The sequence below is a fragment of the Photinus pyralis genome, unplaced genomic scaffold (genome assembly GCF_008802855.1).
Source record: "Photinus pyralis isolate 1611_PpyrPB1 unplaced genomic scaffold, Ppyr1.3 Ppyr1.4_LG7, whole genome shotgun sequence".
Classification (NCBI taxonomy): Eukaryota; Metazoa; Arthropoda; class Insecta; order Coleoptera; family Lampyridae; genus Photinus; species Photinus pyralis.
Window position 1 is genome coordinate 7,681,549 of NW_022170738.1, and position 20,846 is coordinate 7,702,394.

Below are 20,846 nucleotides of genomic sequence, written 5' to 3' on the forward strand. Positions count from 1 at the left end.
AATAATATTGTTTATTTTTGATTATTAAAATGTCCTCACGAAAATTTTGCTACCCCGCGCACCTCTGTACGATGAAAAAAATAGATTTTTCATCCCCTTGAAAAAAGGTGTTTTTTTTCAGAAATCATGAGATCTTGGAAACGGTTCAACTTTACGGGCTCAAAAAATTATCTCCTTTTTTATCATAAAACAAGCTATGTTTCCGCCAAATTTCAAACCCCTACGATTTTTTTCGCAAAAATAAAAATAAAAAGCGAAAAAAACAGTTTTTCCGGTTTTTCTAGGAAAATTGAAGGTTTTGTGAAAATAGTGCAGATACAAAAGTTGCTCATTTTTTTAATCTCTATAACTGTTACATTGAACATTTTCGTCTAAAATTAATAGTTTTGCCACAATTTGCAAAACACCACTTTTCGCCCCTTTCAACACCCAGGATTTCACCCGCGGAAAAATTCAGGATTTTTAATTATTTTTTCCCAATTTATAATCATTTCACCTGCCTAAAAAACCCGGTTTCGCCCGGTAACTAATTTTTTTTTTTAAATAAATTCTGTTAGAGCTATTTAGCCTGGACTATATAAACTTCCCAAAATACGGAACGGGAACGTCGGAAATTCCGGCTAGATGGCGTAGTCGGGTGATAACGTCCAAAAAATTACAAATTCTTTTTTTAATTTCCAGGTACTCGGGCGTCCTAAAAATCTGGGGCATACCTCAAAACCTATATTAGTTAAGCGCGCTTCTAATGACACTAAGCGCGATCTAATCAGACAAAGTTTGCTGCAACACAATTAATTAACTACGGGTAATTATACTCACTTAATTGACCGGGTTAAAATTTCCAACTTCTGTAGACAGAGCAGTCGGCAAGGGGATCGAACCCACGACTTCCCGAATAGCACTCGGCAACGCAACCACTGCGCCACCGGCTTCGGTTCGAAGTACCAGTTCCATTTTATCCGTTTTAAACAACAAAGAGTGGGTGGTGCTACGCGCGTTCAGTTGACGTCAGGTAACGTTTTGTGCCGCACTTCGAATATTTGATAATAAGAATAATAATGGGATATTCAGCCCTGTGATGTATCATGTGCAGGTTATCTGTAGAAAACGTTATTTTGCCTACTACTAAATAACGTAAAATAACGTTTTTTGGCAGATGAACTGTACGTTAAGTTTGACGTTTCTGATACAGTACAGGGCCGATTTATCTGCTGTGTATAGTAATATTCAGCCCTGTGGTGTATAATCAGAAACGTCAAACTTAACGTGCAGGTTATCTTGCTTTATTAGTATAGGCGAAATGTCGTTTTTGACAGATAACCTGCGCGTTAAGTTTAAGGTTAGTGATACATCACAGGGCCTATTGTATCATCAGCAAACGGTATAGAATTATTAGCACTTCTTAAAGTTGAAATGTCGTTGTAATACATAAAAAAAAAGGGTTAATACCTTGTGAAACGCCATTACATAAAAGTACTAAGATAGCAAACAAAATACAAGTTTCGAGGAAATTTATAATAGCGTATAGAAAGGAATTGATGAAAGAAAACAATGCATCCGATTTTCAAACAGTTTATTGAGAAAGAGAACAGATAAAAGGGCTTCAATAATTATAATCCAACGTTGTTACATTGTGCGGTTCTTTCCATTTGTTCTACTACAGCGCGTCTACAGATGCAGAATGGTGCTTATGGAAAAACAGCGCGCGCTTGGCAGCTCATGTTGTGGATAAACTCCCGCTCGGCTTTATAATATCGTTGACACGGTGTAACAGGCACTTCCTAACCGTGAAATAGCATAAAACACTCGAAGTACCCCAAACACGTAGATATTTAACGGGTTTTTAGTATAAAAAGTAAATTTTAAATTAATTGAACTTTAAGTTTGACAACACTGCGATGAAAAAAAGGATAAACTTATTTGAAAATGACAGAAGATAGCAAGTTGAATGCGCTATATTTTTCAATAGCGTTCGATTTACAGAGAAGAGCTTTCGAATTTTACAATAGTATTTTCAATTTAAATAAAATTAAAGATGCCAACCGCAGCACAAAACAAAAATTCACATACTGTGACACTAGCATCGCATTGCTTTGACAATAATAAATCGCACCATTTAACTTATGCATATTCATAAAATTGAAAACGTACAACTTTAATCATTAATCTTTTTCTAAAGCTCATACTCCCATCGCAATACTGAAACTCTCGGCGAAAATAATTTTAAACTGTCATTAGGTATCACTTGGCTCAAATGTGCGTCGCATGTAAAGCAATTGAAAGTGGCAATGTTGCAATTAAATTTTAACTGAGTTCATTTCTAGGGTCAAGTGATCGAACATAAGGACTTGATGTTCATGGATCGCGACTCGCCACCTGTCAACGCGTACCTTATATCAATATCCGATGATAAGCTGCACGTCTTTGACCCCAACTGCTCCATCTTCGAAGACGATCGCGAAAATGAGACTCACACGGCGATATTTTGCAGTAAGTATTAATGGAATCGGAAACTTGCGTAAGCTGCTTGAAATGTTTCTGGAATAGAGGCTTTAACGTTTTGTAAGTGAAAAATCCCTTTCGGTTCGACCGATCAGGTGTAGGTAGATTTCTTTCCGCCATTTTGTTCCAATATGACAGAATTTTTGGATTCGCGAACTCGACCGAGATATTTATGAGTTACACCTACAAACCTTTCAAATCTACCCGTAAACCCATAAATGTAACGAAAATTTAATTACATGGTTTTGTTATTGAGCAGCAGACCAGGGTCACACCGAGGTGCTCTGCCGCTTTTTTAGATCCGCTTTAGCGGTTTATTTGCAAATAACTTGACAATCAATTTATAACAGTAATTATTACTTATCACTTAAAATTTATAACATAACACAAGCGCATCAAAGTAAATTGGAAAAACAATTCCATTTGCTTATATAGCAAACAACATGCTTTTTTCTAGAATATTCTCGAGTATTCAAGGAGGCTTCAAAATGTTCTCGAACAAACACGTTATATTTGTCGGAAAGATTACGTCACACCCGCCTTCGTTCTTTATCGCCGATAACTAATCTTTCATGCGCCTCGATGTCTGTCGGAATTTCGTGAATATTCGTTACAATAATTTTAAATATTTGTTAGTTTACTTTTTGTACACCAAGTGAATTCATGTTGTTTCATGTTAACTTACACATCAATACCCACGATTTTACATGAACCATTTTTATGGTTGCGAAATGTGTTCATGAAAAAGCGAGGGCGGTTCGAAAGTATTCATTTCAGAGTGGAAAAAGTGAGCCAAATGCAAATTGTATTCACGTCTTAGAGCAATATTACATAAAAAACAATTACCTACTAAATTTTTTCACATCGTTTCCAGAAGCGTTTCGAGTAGGTAGCCCTCATATTTAAAAATTAAAAACTTGTACAAAACTAGCACTAAAATAATTAAGGTATGACGTTGGTCTAATTGAAATTCACTTTGCATTTATTACTTTTCAGAATTAATCGTCACCAAGGATATACGACTTTCGGAATCGCCATACACGATAACGCTAAAAATAAACGACACCACCCTTTTACCGGGATTTGGAAACAGTGTGGTAAGCATGCAAATTAATTAAATAATTCGCTGAAGAGGGTGCAAAAATTACCTACTAAACTTCGCTCTATAAATACGACCCTATCACCTTATTTTGTAGAGCGTAACAAAAAGATTGATGCTTTTTGTTACAGCTAAGGTGTTTGAGATATCTGGTTAGTGTATATAGTACGTAATTTTACTCTGTCGGTGTCGTCTTAGTTCTTGTTAACTTCAGTAACTGATCGCAAATTTTAGACATTATATTATCAGTATGCTTAGGATCATATTATATGTTCCCTATGTTCGCGAAGCTCGAAGATTTATTGCGACATTTGTCGGATTTCTCTTTCGATGTGTAGGGACAAACTTATACGCTAGGAAAGAGCTTAATGGATGTCATATAAATTCTGTCAGAATGTATTTGTTCCGTTCTATTCTAATTTTAATTGACTTAGCTTACACCCAAAATTTATGCCATCAGTTTACAATAATGCTAAACTATATTAACTGGAAAATAGACGTGCCTAATTTTCTTTGCAATAACGAGGATCAATTTCATGGGTTAATTTTTCAAGAAAAGTGATCTGGAAATTGCAATATTGTTTCGCATTGCTCCTTCCCGGGCACTCGTGAGCGGTGACATGTTGCAAAAAGCTCTCAGAATTGGTCCCTTGCAACATGAATTTCATCCACCCTTTTCTCTTCTAATGGGTTGTTAATTTGATTCTAAAAAATCAGAAAAGAACCACGCCGCGCAAAACGGGTGATGGCTTTAAACTTTTTTTAAACGCGCAACGCGAGTATTCTCGTGGCCTCATACCTAATGCATCACGGCAGATTTCCGAACGACCTCATTTCCATCGTTTTAGTTTTTTTAAACTGCTTCCATTGAAATTCGTATCAATTTCAATTTAATTTATTTCCAAAATATGTTATGACTAAATACAACTTAATTGATATCATAAGAAGCAACTTCTTGTCCATAATTAGCAGTTTAATAATTCCATTCCATTTCTAGCAGTAGGTTATTCACCGCCTTCTGTTCTGTTTCAGTAATAGAATTTATTTTTTTCGGCCAATAAAATCACCAGAAACTGATAATTACCTGATTTCCCACAGACTCGGCAAAAATTAAGCGCTCCGCAACACCTTGATCACTAACGGATCTGGTTCATCAGAATTGCCACGTAATTCTTGTTGCGTCTAGTCGTGACTTTCTGGCGCCGCTAACTTTTGCACGCAGTTAAAATAATGGCCAGTGCCGTACTTGGATAGGTACTATTCGCCTAAATCGGGAAGACAAAATCAATATTCACACTTGTTTATGCGTTATGCGTTTTTAAGTGTGTGAGGGGATATTAACTACAGATATATACTTGTTTGGATACTGTAGAAAGATGTGAAATCTATGTTTTCACAGCCGTGAATACAAAATTAGTTCGATAATATGTACCGGGTGACCCAATAAGACTGTTCCTCGGCCATATCTCGAGAACCGTTCGTCATATGACTTGGGGGTAAAAAATTATTGAGTAAATCGGTCATGAAGAATGGCTGGAAAATATTTTCAAGTTCTAAAAATTACCAACAGAGGGCGTAACTGCCATCTTAAATTTTAAAATTGCATTTTCTTTAAATTTTGCATAATAAACTAAATATTTTTTTTCACATTTTTAAAGAGAATCAGTTTATGTATCATTTTCGTAAACACAAAACTCAGTTATTTCAAAAACAAAGATGGCGTGGCGCGTGGGGCGTTCAATTGTTTTTGCAATAACCTGCTTTAACTTCTTAACCGTTGAACAATAATGTTGTCCAAATACGCCTTGGCGAAAGGTAGGTCGCAGAGCAAAATGGTCTATCTCTTTTGATCACCACAATTAATTCTCCGTCTTCCTTTATTTTATATGATACTAGGAGACCAGTCAAACCTTGTACCGCCTTTGGGAAACTTAAGTTTTCTTGAATGTTTCGGCGATTGCGCCGCCTCACCTCGCTCGCCCGCTGATCTTCATATCAATTTATTTATCTAGAAACCTTCGCGAGCATACGTCCATCGCAATCGGATAAACGGTTTAAGCAGGTTAATTTTTTCGAATTTTCTTTCTATATAAAATTGGCGATCTGTATTTTTATGTGTCACTGGTTTTGTATGCGTCATGACCGGTTAATGGTTTAGGAAAGTTAGTGGGGACAGTCGGGCGTGCGATAAAGTAATTCTAATATCTTTTACGTGACCAAAACGCTAAGACAGGATGAGGCAAGATAATACGAAGATTCGTGTGAAGCGATATTAAACGACGGTGGGTTTTCTTATGCGTGCATGATTCGTGGTGGTAAACGAATCTGATTCGTTCATGATTAAAAATGGTCGCGTTAACTAGTTAGCACAATTTTCTGATGTACAAAAAAATTAAAAGATAGAGTAGGGATTAGCCCATAGAAAATAACGGTCAGGCATTCGTTTTTGGACCACGAGCGTCATGGAAGTAGTCCGGAATAAAATTTTTATCGTAAATTTAAGCGTTGTTTTTACGCGAGTATTGCGCAAAGTTTACGGTCGATACCGGAAAAGAATTAATTACAGTCCGCGATCCAGCTTAAGGCACGGAGACGTTTCGTTCTAATTTGTACTATACGAAAACCATCGTTTCCAGAGAACGCTATATGGTAGATACTGTAATTTTTCCTTGATTTGTGTAGAAATAGCGATCGGTTCTCCTTAAGAAAAGAAATCGATTTTTTTAATTCGCTGATTAGAGCTACCTGGTATTCTATAAAATTATTACCTATGGACTCATTTTATTCTCTTTAATGCTATTTGGTCAATTTCAATGAGAATATTGCTTGTTAGTTATTATAAGGTTTCTATTTGTATGTTATTAAAATCTCCATATGTCTTAAGGGTTAATTAAGGGTAAATTGGAAAGAAACGTGGCCGCGATATAGGGTTTATATCGTTAGAATTCATGGTATAATTTGGTATCTATTGTCTGAAATCAATCAACAGAAAGTTAAAATGTTGGAAGTTAATTAACACGATTTAGCGTGTTCAACCTGGTCTGGGTATTGTATTCTGAGAAAAAATATTTACTAATTTGCTACCTCAGATGATGAGAGTGAGCAGTACCAGTTTTGATTAGAACACTCTGTATAAGTACATACGCATAAATCTGGCTGAAACTTCATTTGATAAGAAGCGAAAGCGTTCTAAGAAACGGAAAATCCTTTAAAACGTTTGTTGCACCCTAGTCTCGTCTTAAGAGTTGTTCTAGATGTAGTGCCAAGATTATCACGGGATTATACAGATCACGGAAGCCGAGGGGCCGTAAAGGTGTCAGGTGTACCAGTGTACGTGATAGCAGACTCTAATGTACTTTCCGTGTACTTTACTTATTGCACCTAAATTAGTTATTAAGCTGTAGTTCTTAGTGTATATTAAGTTTAGTAATTCGCTCGTGCATACAAATCCTTTTTAATTCGTCTACAGGGACGTAACACGGTAAGCTCAGGTAGAGTTGTTTAGGGGCATCTGTAACAAGATAAACAGCGTCGTTTACTGAAGAAAAGGAAAAACAAAGTTATCTATGTCAGGGAAACTTAAGCAAAAATGTCTCTTTATTTATTGAGAGTTAATTTAAAGATTTCTGTACTAGCTCTAATGAACAAAATACTTTGATTATAGACATTGTAGTATCAGTCGCTTATAACGTATAACACTATAACATCTAAATTATTCACGTAAACTTGAAACCAAGCGGCAACAGAACTTTCAATTCTCGAATGTAGTGTCTCGACTTCACTCAATTTATAGGAACACTAAATGAATCGATAATAATTTAAGGGAGTGCATTCAATCCTCTTCCTTCATCTCGTGGAAATTTGAACTGAATTTGCATCAGATTGGGTAGGTAGTATTTAAAATTGTCAATAAATTTCATTGCATTCAGAGGCGTAGCTAGGGTAGCGTAGGCAGGGCGCGTGTCCTGGGCGTTGTTCAAAAAGGGGGCGCTAAAAAATTTAAAAATCAAAGTAAACCGCAATAAACGACATCATATCAAACAATCCCTTGGAATGAGTGGAGGGTGCAAGGGGTGCCGATGAAAGATGCACTTGCGTGGTGTAGTTTATTTTGTCTGCTTTAATTAATCTGCGTTCCTGCGGTCAGGGATGTCGAAGGAATGAAACACGATGATCATAAAAATTCAGTCGACTTCTGTTCCTTATAGCGAAGAAGACTCTCCCTAGTCCTACTGTTCATCCATAGCATAGGCCTCTGACACCTACCGTTCTCCATACCGTAGGCGCCCCAGGTATCCCGTACGCATAACGTGAAACTATAGTATACTGCGAATCAGACCAGAGCTGCTCTGAATATAAGTACAGAATGCCAATACGCATCCCGTACAAATAAAACTTCCTTCATTTTAATCAACTGATCCGGAATTTCTTCAATCCACTTGAGCAACGCGATTTCTACACACAACATTCAGGCAACCCTCGCTGACGCGAACCTTCATATCTCCTCACTGCAGTACGTAACACCATTACCAGAAACGTCGAAGTAATGGTTTTATCTGTCCGTCCGTCTATTCCTCGTCTAACTCGAAAACGAAAAGAGACAGCGATGCCGTAATAAATAATTTTCTTGGATTGGAGTTGATTTCTGAAGTGGAACATTTCCAGAGTCGTCACGCTAAAATTGTTTAAATTATTTATCTAAGCGTCTTTACGCGAATGCGAAACGGCTGTAATCCTTTTTAGGCCAAGTTATTTTCATAGAATTCCTCTTTGTTAACACGTTCCTTTTTAGGTTATGCCATATGTTTTAATTTAATTACCTATCTTTGTTTTATCTATATCACAATCCGAAACCCATTTATTAATAGGGTACGTAAGTTCGAATTAATTGAAATTAGGTCTGATTTATACATTGTAGTTTTGAATATATTTTTCTATGTACGTTACGAGCATTTGAGTAATCGTATTAATATAAAGTACTGTGTTCTGGAGGAAACGCAACCGCTCACTTTCGAATTGAAGAGTACTAGCTGTCGATTGGCTGGAACTGATCTATTACATCAGTGGTTCATAAGATACCGTTCATCAACAAACTCTCAGTCGACAGGCGAAATGCTTACTGAAGTGGTCTTGTAATTTGCGAAGTATATCAAAGGAAACACCAAGGTAACCAGTAGGTACTGGTTTTGAAATGAAGCGATTTTTAATGAACAGTAAAAATTTTGTTACATTTACAGGTGTGGGACACCTCATTTGTAGAAAATGAATTTTATTCTCTACGCTACTGGTAAAAATTTTACTGTAACGACTAATTTTTTGTTAATACCACGGGTAGTTGAGTAATAAATAAATTTTCAATGAACCTTCCCTTGCGAAAGGTTGGTTGTTTAACCCCACTCATAATCTAAAAATTAAAACCCGATGCCCTGGTTTGGTCACTCTCAGATAAATAGTCATTACTGAACTCAATTGAACTTCACAATTAATGAGAAAAAGCTACCAATATCTTTGGTTTGGGTTCTCTTATCAGTCATAAAAAATACGCAAATTTGTTCTCTTCGGAAATGCTAAAATGACTTCACAATGCAACACAATTTAAAATAACTTACAATTACTAATGATCCTTTGGAAGGATAACAGCAATTTGGTAAATTTGGTGGTGAATCACCTTCTACAATATAATCAGACCTTTTGTATAACCAGCTAAAATTTGGTTACTCTTTGAAAGTATAAGGAACAAACTGTGCTCCAGGTTACGCGCAATCTATTATATTTTATTTATTATTAATTGAAATTGGGTTTACTCTTCGACCAGGTTTACTCACTGAAACTATGGAAATGTCGAAATTTTTTCTTTATAACTTGGGGTTTTGACAGCCAACAAAAGCACGAATTAATTGCCTTTAACATTCTTACCGGTAACACCCCGTACACGGTATACGCCAGAGAGGTGCACAGTTTTGATTCACAATAGTATATTATGCAATGAGCATTTAATGACGACTTTTAAGACACGAGTATGAGAATTACGAAACGAGCCTTGGCCAGTTTCGTAATAAATACCAGTGTCACGGCAACGTCACGTCAAAATATGGTATTATAGATTTCTTGATAACATTTACATAGAAACGTAACGGAACGCACCGTCAACGTCACGAACCGTCCATGTAAATTACAATATTTTGACGTGACGTTGCCGCGGTGGGTGACGTGACGACGTTCCGTAAATGCGAATCGACCTTAATTCATAAGAAAACGAAAAACTCTGCATCGTGTTCCTGATGCTGCATTTCTATTGATCGTAAACTTGTTACTTAATGTAATTCTGTATCGAAATCAGTTAAGTGAGAATTTAAGTTTGTTTTTTTTTCTTTTGCAAACATCGCCAATTTTCTGACCAACCCATTTTTTTACCCAATTTTCAAAGTTGAATTCTAAATGAACAAGAATTTATAGTTTGGACCCAACAGTTTAATTATTTAATTATTTATAAACAACTTGGACATTTTTGTTTCTTTTTTTTAAATTATTGTTATTTTTATATTCGTGTTTCCCTTTGGAATGTTATCTGTACAAACCACGCTTAGTTTTATATATGGGTCAAGTGGTAGAACAGATTCGCATTAGGATCTGAACTTCGCCCTTTGCACCTCATCATGACATGATTTATTTATTTATTTATTTATGTTTTTTAGTGAGTGCAATAAAGTCATATTATTTTTATTATTATTATTATTATTATTAAGTACAGCTAGCAAATGTTTAATATATCAATTGAAGTATAGGATTAGAAAAACTTAATCGTCTAACTGCTCGAAATATATCCGCAATGAACGCCTTGCACCTTGGACCTCAACACTTTCTGGTAACAATTTTTTTAAATTAGACACCCTCAATCCGATAATACTATGAAATGAATATGTTCGCTTACGCTTTAAGAGGTCTTCGCACTGTTTACTGACGCGGCTACATGATGTGAGGTCGGCGACGTATGGGCGCCATACCCGAGCGTGGTTTACGAACGTGGTGATTTTTCAGTTTTTTTCCTGTGTTCTTCTACAGTTTTGATCCGATTGTTATCCAACCGGCGTCATCGGAAAGATCTTGTAAACGCGCACAACTTCTGGTGGTTACTGACAAAGGGCATATGATAGCCTTCGACAAGATCTTATTGATGGTGGAGTCGACACTGGCTAATAGAATACTGATCTGCCACACAAAAATGCGCTCAAGTCTGAGAATCTGGAAATGATTTGTATCCAGGATTGAAAGCTCACATTATATACGGTCCGACCCGACTCCATGCACTGTTTTGATCTACGGCTTGAAACTGACTGATATCAATCAAATGCCTGCGTTGAAAATTACTACGAGTGAATATTAGCTTTTGGAGCGAATTTAGAAGAAACCCAATTAAGAAAGTGATGTCTTGGATTCAGATGGCAGAGTCGCATCGCTGAAAATGAGCTTAGATTGTATGACATCGTATCCTATACAGTGTGCTCCAACAAAGTCCGGCGCAATTGCGAACTTCCTAGTAGTTACGAAATAGGAAGCGTTTTAACTCAAAACGAGAATGGTGAAATAGGGAAATCGATAGACCATAGAGTTACCGAGACAACAAAATGACATTTATTTAGATGAAGTAGGTATCCTGTATATGTTTACATATTTTAAAGTAAAAATTATGTCAGGTACTTCAGACGAGAAAACCCATATTTATGAGGGCATTGTTAAAACAAGGTCTTACAATTTTAGAACTTTCCAAAATCGTATCATATTCGCCAACTAAGTATCTAAATGCTGCGGTTCATTGAAATTTCCAAACCAGTACTGGTCGTTTAACTCGGTATTCGATATGTTTTTTTCGATCCACTTATCAAATTTCAATATCTGGTCTGTGGACATTTCTTGCTTGTAAGTACCGTTGCATCCTGCTCTCATAAAACGGCCTGTCAACTGAGGGATTTCTCTTTTTCTTGCATCTATGAACGATTGATGGTTCACAAACTCATTATCCTTCATAAACTCAAAATCTAACCGTTGAGATATCAACCTCAATTGTTTGTCTGTCAATGGTTCCGACTCTAGAAATCGCTGGACTTTTATAATTACGGCTTTGAGATCACGCTTCATGTCTTCGTACTTGATTATGAGAACGTTTGATAAATGTTTGATATTATAGTATCCAATAACGTGTTTCCAATAAGGCGCGTAAAGAACTACAATGCACGTGACACTCAAAAATGTTGTCGTGGGCACAACTTACTTGTGTCATTGATGAAAAGTTCGAAAAAATCTTCTACACCGCCCTTAAATCCGACGATATTGCGGAAGTGGTGGTAATAGGAGATACAGACATCTTTCGGGTTCCTCACTACGTAGATGATCTTAAAAGTTGAATTATGGACAGATTAGGACCTTACTACGTATAAAGTACCTTTGGAGTTTTTCTGTGGTACTTTATATCATTAGGCAATAACGAACATGGGAGATGCGTCTTAATAAACCTTTGATTTTTGATTTGGTTAAGATATTCGATGGAATCTCGAAGCCAGTGCTCAGTCTTACAGGGAAATTGAAGAGTACATCCTCTAAAAGGTAACGATTACACTTTCGTCCAGAACCAACAATTTGTTACTCCAGCATGGGAAACCGTTGATGGATATCGGCCGAGCTACCTTCGAGATTGTTGCAATTTTTTACTAACCAAACCATTTCTTGTGTCCAAGTTGTGCCTATAATAACATATAAACTCTAGACCTCAATGGCTTCATTTCTCACCTGATTTTGGAAAAGTCGCGACGATAATGTCGTCATCCCGAATTTCAAAGTTTTCTATAGCAGTTGCGTAATCCCGATACCCTTCCCTCATGCGTGTTCCATCTTCGCCAAACGAAAGGACGCAACCTTCGCCAAACTTACCTTTTGCATTCCTTATTGGCAACATACTCAAATCAACTATACCGTCTAAATATAAACAGAAGAATTAACATGCATTTATAGACATATACGTACGCTATAAGGTAGGGTTATCTGAAATAAACTTGCCCTTGGTCACAGATTAAATAAGGTTCTATAGATTGTTAAACACAAACATGCGCCATTAGAAGACAAAAGTCCAAGACGCTATCGTATGGTAGCGGTATTCCTGCAATGGAAAAATATGGGTAACTATACTGCATTCAGTATAAGAAGGTAGTAGATGGCGCTGTGTTTGAATATCAACCTTAGACCATATAGTACATGGACTGCTAATTGTAACTAAAATATGGTCAAGGACATCGCCTGGGTATGTGAGTTTCAGGGTAAACGAGTCTGTCCGAAGTTGTCCGATGAGACACGATTTGAGACTGTCAACCTATAAATTAACAAACGTCGATTAATTAATCGCCTAGATATCCCAAAAAAAGCAAACTTATTCTTATTTGTGGACGTATAGCAAATAATGAAGAGCATTTAAAGCTTCCCGTACTACGCGGGTACTATAAAGCTGCTCTTTAAGCGATCCTAGTAGTGTTTACACGACTTTAGTTTACCCTGAGATTCACATACCCACGACTACAGTGCCCTCTATTTGTGACCATCCATTTTGTATTGAAAGCATAGGGCGAATAGCAGTCCATGTACTATATGGTCTAAGATATCAACACACACAGGAAAAATATAAAACGGCTCCAAATTATTGTAAAGTAGAAATATTCAGCACAGCGAACAGAAATAAATCTTTGACAGCTAATGACACTTCGGCAGTTTAGTCGGCAACATAAACTACCACCTTACAAAATTCACCAGTTGTTAGCCTACTCTTTGGTAATACTGGCTCGTGTTTTAACCAATCACAGTGATGGTCAAAGCTTCCCTTTACTTTCTACCGCTACCTTCTTAAAATGAATACAGTATACTTAGCGACGTTTATCTCCCACTACCCTCTCCCCCTCCGAAAGTGGTTAGCCTTCAGGCTAAGGCCGCCTTCACATAGCGGTCACGGTGCGGTGGGGGATAAGTATTGCGAACCATGAGGACCTTCAGAATGAGCCGCGCAGCTGCTCGCTACCTGTGGCTTGTAATACCCACCAAAGGCAACCGGTAGGCGCCGATGCAGCGGCTCTGATTCTTGCTCACTTATGTTTTTATCAGTTGGCAGTAGCAGTAGACCATTGCCGAGGAAATGTCCCCTCCCCATTAACCATTTAGCAAGAAGGTCAACATTGATAAATATAGCATGGTACGACCTTATAACCCAATAATGTAGGTACTAAACTATTTCGGTTTTAAAAAAATGCGCGTTATCGACACTTGCGGGAATGTTCGATAGCACTTTGTCTATTAATAGTGTGTTATCTATTGTAGCGAGTGCCCAGTGGCCTCGCTTTAAAGAAAATAAAAAAAGGTCGGCCAAATGCCGTGGATCAAATGACGAGCAATATTACTCACTTGCCATAACATATAATAAATTTTAATAATATTAATTATAAAGATTAACAATAATATAATTAGTGAAATAATGAAGCGTACAGGTGAGCTACTTTCTTAATTACGATTCTAGGGGTCTATATTTACGCAATCCGGCCAATACGTCTTGTATGATGGATAAGCTGGGTGTCGAGATGTCCTTGATGTGTTTTATTAGAAGGTGACCATCAATGTGCAACGATGGTGGTCATCAAGGGATGGCCGTTTACCTCGCGTGGCCATCGCGGGAACGGGATGTTTATTGTGTCCACCACTGGTCCCTGGTTACTACCCTTGGCGTCGACAATTATCGGCCTCGGAAGCGTATTGGAAATTCCAAATGTAGCAATAACAAAACAAGTTGTAAATCAGCATATGCATGATTAAAGCGCATTTTTGGTAATGCAGGTCAGTATTTTATTAGCGAAGTTTAAAATTATCGATCTCACGAGTAATTTTGGCTGCGTTAAATAATTAATTTTATTTAATTTCAATTGACGGTACGTCTTCATTTTGTAAAACAAATCACAAAGTAAATAATAAGTTTTTATACTGGTAGCGCTATCTAACGGTAAAATTATAGCACCTCCGAAACCCATATCGAAATTATTTTCTTCAATTATGGATCTCACAAGTAATCTAACTCAAAATAGACTAGTGCCTGCACATCTACACTATAGCAGAAAGCTTTTAGTGAAAATTTGAAGTCTCTAGCTATTGTAGTTGTGGAGATCTAACGCGGACAGCCGGCCTGCCAGCAATGACGAATATAATAGCGTATTTTTTTCAAAAATGCGCTAAAAACCTTGTGAAGGCTCACCTAGAGATACGCCGAATATTAGTATTAAACAAGACTTCATGCATATAACGCTCCCTGGTCAAGATAAAAAGAAAATGGTAGATACTGTAGAAACGCTACAGATCTTTTGTTATCGTAGACCATGGAAGGCGTGTTATAATTTCACCATAAGTAAGAGTTAAAATTAAATAGCAATTACACTTATGGAGCTTACAGAATAATCAGACTAACAATTCACAAGTAGCATACAGTAATTAATACATAACCAAATCACAAATATAATGACAAGTACACTTACGTCTTTATAGTTTGAAAAATGTATGATCGAGCGAGCAATAGCACTCCTGCCGCTGGTTGACAACGAAAAGGAAAAGCCCAATGTTGGCGCGGTGTATGTGAGCGCCGAAAATTTGTAAGTGGGAACGAAGAGATAACTTACGGAAACCCGATCTATACATGATATACAGCGTGTACCGTAACACTATAGGAACTTTAACCTGTTCTAATCAAATGCAAGTTTCGAATAACCCCACCCCATGTAAGTACTTGCATTACGACAAATGAATAATATGTTACCAATAAGGAACAGAAATGGTCAGTTGGGTGAAGATGGAACACGCGTCCGGGAAGAGTATATAAGTTACGCACCTGCTATAGAAAATTTTGAAATTGGAGATGACGACATTATAGTCGCCACTTTTCCCAAATCAGGTGAACAATGAAGACATTGGGATCTCTAGAATTTATGTATTATCATAGGCACAACTTGGGCACAAGAAATGGTTTGGTTAATCAAATACTGCAATAATCTTGAAAGTTGCTCGGCCGATATCTACCAACGGTTTCCCATGCTGGAGTAACAAATTGTTTGTTCTGGACGAAAGTGTAATCTTTACCTTTTAGAGGATGTACTATTCAATGGTCCTGTAAGACTGAGCACTGGCTTCGAGATTCCATCGAATATCTCAATCAAATCAACAATCAAAGATTTATTGGTGCCAGTTCGATATGCGGTCTACCTCGGGGTATCTGGTTCGATATGCGGTCTACCAGAGAGTACTGGTCCAATATGCATGACTATTATGTAGGTACATATTCGGCTTTGGGATTTTTTTTGGGATCTCTTGATTCAATAAGCGATCTACACCAAAAATTGTTTATTATTTTTATTATAGTTAATTATTATTCATAATAGTTCAATTCGAGGTTTAATTACAAGCTATTACACATGCAACGCCCTCGCTAAAGAAAGCAATAAAGTAATTGAAAAACGGGTAATTGAGTACTTTCACTGAGGGATGAGTATTATGATACTCATTAATTAATAATTAATTAATTAAAATTATGTCCACCCACAAAGAGGTGCACATTCTCAGGAATTGAAAGATCCTGGTTAGACGCCAAAGTGAAAATTTTGAAGAAAATGAGAGGTGTTCCAGCGCACACTTTGCAATCCCATTTAGATTATTTCGCATGGAGAGTGTTGCGAAAAAACGCAGAGGATGAGTTTATTGCATTTCTGAACGACGTTAGAGATGTATATGTATAAATTGACAATGTAATTATCTTTACTGTATGACATAGTTAAACATAATAAATATTATAGACACTAGTTTGCTTATTGATCCGTAATACCACAGATTTAAATATACTATTTAAATCTGTGGTAATACTTATGTTGGTATGCATATTATGTAGACCGCACATTGAACCAGCTACTTTATGGTAGATCACATTATACATGGTAGACCGCATATCGAACTGGCACCGATTTATTAAGACGCATCTCCTATTTTCGTTATTTCATATTTCACAATGCACAATTTGTATTACAACGTCAGACTAACAAACATTTAATGGACAATAACATTTTCACATACAGAGAGATACTCGCCCTCATTGTAAATAACATTGGCCGCTAGGAAACGTCGTATTTTAGTTTTGAACTGCTTCAGTGATCGGATACTTTTTATTGTTTGGGGTAAATAGTAATAATATACTGCGGTATGTCGGTGATTTTTTATTAGAAAAGGAGTGTTTCGGTTTGGGCAGATAAATTTTATTTTTGTTCCGCGTATCATGATTGTGAATATCACTGTGCAGGTCATAGTGTGATTTGTTTTGATGCGTGTAGATAAGGCAGTTGTGTAAATATATTGAAAACACGGTCAGTATGTTGTGGTCACGGAATACATTGCGGCACGTGTGATTGTATGATAAGTTAAATATCAGCCCAAGTAACCTCTTCTGTATAGTACGAATACTCGGTCTAAGTAAACAGAGTTTCCCCATATAATGATGTTATAATTATGATCGAATATGCTAGTGCATAATATGCGTTTAACATTGCATCTTGTCTTAAGGTGCTTTTTAGATTTAGTAGTACATAGTAGCACTTATTTAGTTTTTTACATACTTCTGAAATCTGGTCCATCCATGTCAGTTTTTCATCGACTATTATGCCTAGAGATTTTGCCTTATTCACTTTAGGGATCGAATTGTTTTTTAAGTTAAATTGGAGATCGTTTGCGCTTAAACCAGGGGGAAGTATTTCGATAAATGTCGTTTTGTTGTAGTTAATTAACAGTCCGTTCCGCGAGCACCATTGGTCGAATTATAGAGTGTCATTAACTTTCATTCTCACTTCTTCTACAGTTTTTCCACTAATGACGATTGTAGTGTCGTCGGCGTAAATAAACGGTTCACCAAAGTTAATAAATTGAGGAAGGTCATTGATAAAAAATAAAAAAATCTGGGTTGTACGTATCCGATATCGATCCATTATACTTCACTCGGATGCTTCGCCCCGTCAAATATGATTGAAGCCACTCATTAAAAACTCCTCTAATTCCATACGCTTCTGCTTTTTCACTAACGATAGCAGGATCCACGTAATCGAATGCACCTGTGAGGTCAAATTGTAGTGTGATAAGTATCGAAGATTTATCTAGCTCGTCGTAGAGATGCTGAATGAATTGCAAATTCGCGGATTCTGTAGAGAATCCAGGGCGGAAACCGTGTTGTCTGTTAGAGATGATATGGTGTTTGTCAAGAAACGACCATAATTTGCCGCTAAAGACTTTTTCGAATATTTTAGAAATGATGCTCAGTACGGAGATGGGTCTGTAATTTTCGACCAGAGTCGAGTCATCTTTTTAGCGCATTTCCACAAAAATAAAAAAAAATGCGCTATTGTGGCCATAGCTTTAACCATATAATACGCAATGCCAAAAGTTGAATCGAATCGATTCAAAATTCACAGTGCCCTTTTCGCATCTCGACCATTTATAAACCGAATTGCAAACTTTTTTTACTTATAAAAGTATTTGAATGAAATTTGATACATAGGCACTTGGAATAAAGGAAAATCAAACGCCAATTTCAAAATTTGGTTTTGCGCATGCGCAGTGCCAACTTTTATTTATGGAAGAATTTAAACGAAATTTGATACAGAAGCACTTCGAATAAAGGAAAATCAAACGCCAATTTCAAAATTTGGTTTTGCGCATGCGCAGTGCCAACTTTTTTATTTATGGAAGAATTTAAAAGAAATTTGATACATAGGCACTTGGGATAAAGGAAAATCAAACGCCAATTTCAAAATTTGGTTTTGCGCATGCGCAGTGCCAACTGTTTTATTTATGGAAGAATTTAAATGAAATGTGATACATAGGCACTTGGAATAAAGGAAAATCTAGCGCCAGTTTCAAAATTTTATTTTGCGCATGCGCCGTGGCAACTTTTTTATCTATGGAACTATTTAAGTGAAATTTGATACTTAGGCGCTTGGAACAAAGGAAAATCTAACATTAGTTTTAAAATTTAGGTTTGCGCATGCGCAGTTCCAACTTTCTTATTTAAAAAAGCATTGAAATGAAATTCTTCGCATAAACTGAAATTGAAGTAGCACGTCAACAATGGATTGCCCATGTGCAACGCTATCTTTCATATTTGTGGGCGGATTTTTACGATTTTAACAAAAGTTGCATCTTACAAATGGGAAATGAATGCAAGTGGAAATGCGCTTTATGTAAATCGTTTACGATTACTTTTTAACTTGTTTACATGTTCCATAATTTTACACTTTTGCCGTTTATTAACCATCCTAGAGATCACTTATAATTTTGTATTGTTGTCTGTCGTCTGTCTGTTGGTCTGTCCGTCTGTTCCTTTGCCTGTCTGTCCCTCTATCTGTCCGTGTGAACGATAATTTTGTTTAGAAATGTCCGATCGCTTTTACATCTCCGTTAGTTATGAACTGAATTGCATGAAATTCAATATGGGCATGCCTTAGCCATATAATACGCAATGCCAAAAGTTGAGTCGAATCGATTCAAAATTCACAGTGCCCTTTTCGCATCTCGACCATTTATAAACCGAATTGCAAACTTTTTTTCTTATAAAAGTATTTGAATGAAATTTGATACATAGGCACTTGAAATAAAGGAAAATCAAACGCCAATTTCAAAATTTGGTTTTGCGCATGCGCAGTGCCAACTTTTTTATTTATGGAAGAATTTAAACGAAATTTGATACATAAGCACTTGGAATAAAGGAAAATCAAACGCCAATTTCAAAATTTGGTTTTGCGCATGCGCAGTGCCAACTTTTTTATTTATGGAAAAATTTAAACGAAATTTGATACATAGGCACTTGGGATAAAGGAAAATCAAACGCCAGTTTCAAAATTTGGTTTTGCGCATGCGCAGTGCCAACTTTTTTTATTTATGGAAGAATTTAAATGAAATGTGATACATTGGCACTTGGATTAAAGGAAAATCTAGCGCCAGTTTCAAAATTTTATTTTGCGCATGCGCAGTGCCAACTTTTTTTATCTATGGAAGCATTTAAGTGAAATTTGATATTTAGGCGCTAGGAACAAAGGAAAATCTTACATTAGTTTCAAAATTTAGGTTTGCGCATGCGCAGTTCCAACTTTCTTATTTAGAAAAGCATTGAAATGAAATTCTTATAAACTGAAATTGAAATAGCATGTCAAAAATGGATTGCTCATGTGCAACGCTATCTTTCATGTTTGTGGCCGGATTTTTACGATCTTAACAGAACTTGCATCTTACAAATGGGAAATGAATGCAAGTGGAAATGCGCTTTATGTAAATCGTTTACGATTACTTTTTAACTTGTTTGTATATGGGTGTAATTAATGCCACTTTTAAGTGTGCTGGGAATATTCCTTGAGACATCGAGGCGTTGATTAAATCCGCTAGGGGTCTTGAGATGGTTTGGGCGCAGGCTTTGCAGATCTGTGCGGTTATACCGTCATAACCCGAGGATTTTTTGTTGGGCAGTTTCTGTATAATATCAAGTATTTCCCGTTCATACACTGAAGATGCGAAGATAGTTTCACTATTTTTCTTCTTGGAAATCGCCACTCGGTTTGAGAAGTGACTGCCGAACATATTGCACACACTTTTTGGGTCCAAATACCCAATTTGGACCCAAAAAGTGTGTGCACTTAGTTTAATTTCACTTATTTTTGTTTGGGGGTTTGACTGATTTATATATTTTATAATGTTCCACAGGGATTTTTGTTTATTACTTGAGCGAAAGATAATTGTCCCATAATATGATTGCTTTTCAATCATTATTTGGTTATTGACAACTTTTCGCAGGGATTTGCATTGTGAGGTAAGTTGTTCGTTCGTTGGTTATTACTTTCTTCAGTCGATTGAGATCTTTTAACTTATTGATTTTTTCCCGTAAGTCTATAGCGAAAAGGGAATCTTGCGATTTGCTTGTGTTGGTATTTTATGTAGTTTTTCTGGAAACGCTGTGATTGCGCACCATTTGAAATGATTATAGAAATTCTCGAAGTCTATATTGCCGTTGCCTGTGTTAAGGTGTGGGGGATCGCTGTCCCATAACCGGTTGAAGAATTGGACATTATTGGGGTTGACGCTTCGTGATTTGACTACTCTGGTTTTGTCGATATCAATAGCAGTGTTCATTTTTGTTGAGTGCGGGATGGTG

General features: G+C 36.7%; 2 protein-coding genes and 1 long non-coding RNA gene across 6 annotated transcripts in view; 2 read left to right on the forward strand and 1 right to left on the reverse strand.

The window, feature by feature from the left end:
• LOC116176008 (proto-oncogene tyrosine-protein kinase receptor Ret) overlaps positions 1-20,846 on the forward strand; it is a 75,546-nt gene that overhangs the window by 34,324 nt on the left and 20,376 nt on the right. Inside the window, exons 4-5 of the mRNA XM_031494428.1 lie at positions 2,325-2,490; positions 3,499-3,599. Of these exons, the coding sequence (XP_031350288.1) occupies positions 2,325-2,490; positions 3,499-3,599 (267 nt within the window). The remainder of the gene's footprint in view (positions 1-2,324; positions 2,491-3,498; positions 3,600-20,846) is intronic.
• LOC116176009 (sulfotransferase 1 family member D1-like) lies at positions 11,211-15,228 on the reverse strand. 2 transcript variants are annotated; one of them, XM_031494430.1, is made up of 8 exons: positions 15,154-15,228; positions 12,620-12,752; positions 12,386-12,571; positions 12,243-12,339; positions 12,042-12,195; positions 11,871-11,991; positions 11,643-11,823; positions 11,211-11,586 (listed from the first exon to the last, which is right to left on the reverse strand). In XM_031494430.1, exons 3-8 carry the CDS (start codon positions 12,549-12,551, stop codon positions 11,481-11,483), a joined length of 825 nt encoding a protein of 274 aa, XP_031350290.1. In that variant the 5' UTR covers positions 12,552-12,571; positions 12,620-12,752; positions 15,154-15,228; the 3' UTR covers positions 11,211-11,480. The 2 variants fall into 2 exon arrangements, with proteins under 2 accessions (XP_031350290.1, XP_031350289.1); XM_031494429.1 differs by having other exon boundaries at positions 11,211-11,823.
• Positions 13,988-16,566, forward strand: LOC116176010. Of its 3 annotated transcripts, XR_004146403.1 has the most exons (5): positions 13,988-14,464; positions 15,164-15,393; positions 15,445-15,566; positions 15,615-15,711; positions 15,759-16,566. It is a non-coding gene; the product is annotated as an uncharacterized LOC116176010 (long non-coding RNA). The 3 variants fall into 3 exon arrangements; XR_004146404.1 differs by having other exon boundaries at positions 15,439-15,566; positions 15,615-16,566; XR_004146402.1 differs by having other exon boundaries at positions 15,615-16,566.

Bases quoted from the DNA above. Each gene is read 5' to 3' on its own strand.
- LOC116176009 (XM_031494429.1), bottom strand. From the start codon at position 12,551: ATGTTGCCAATAAGGAATGCAAAAGGTAAGTTTGGCGAAGGTTGCGTC. The intron at 12,196-12,242 runs GTAACAAATTGT...GTTACCTTTTAG, and splicing joins CAACGGTTTCCCATGCTGGA to AGGATGTACTCTTCAATTTC. The intron at 11,824-11,870 runs GTAAGTTGTGCC...CGTGCATTGTAG, and splicing joins ACTTTTCATCAATGACACAA to TTCTTTACGCGCCTTATTGG.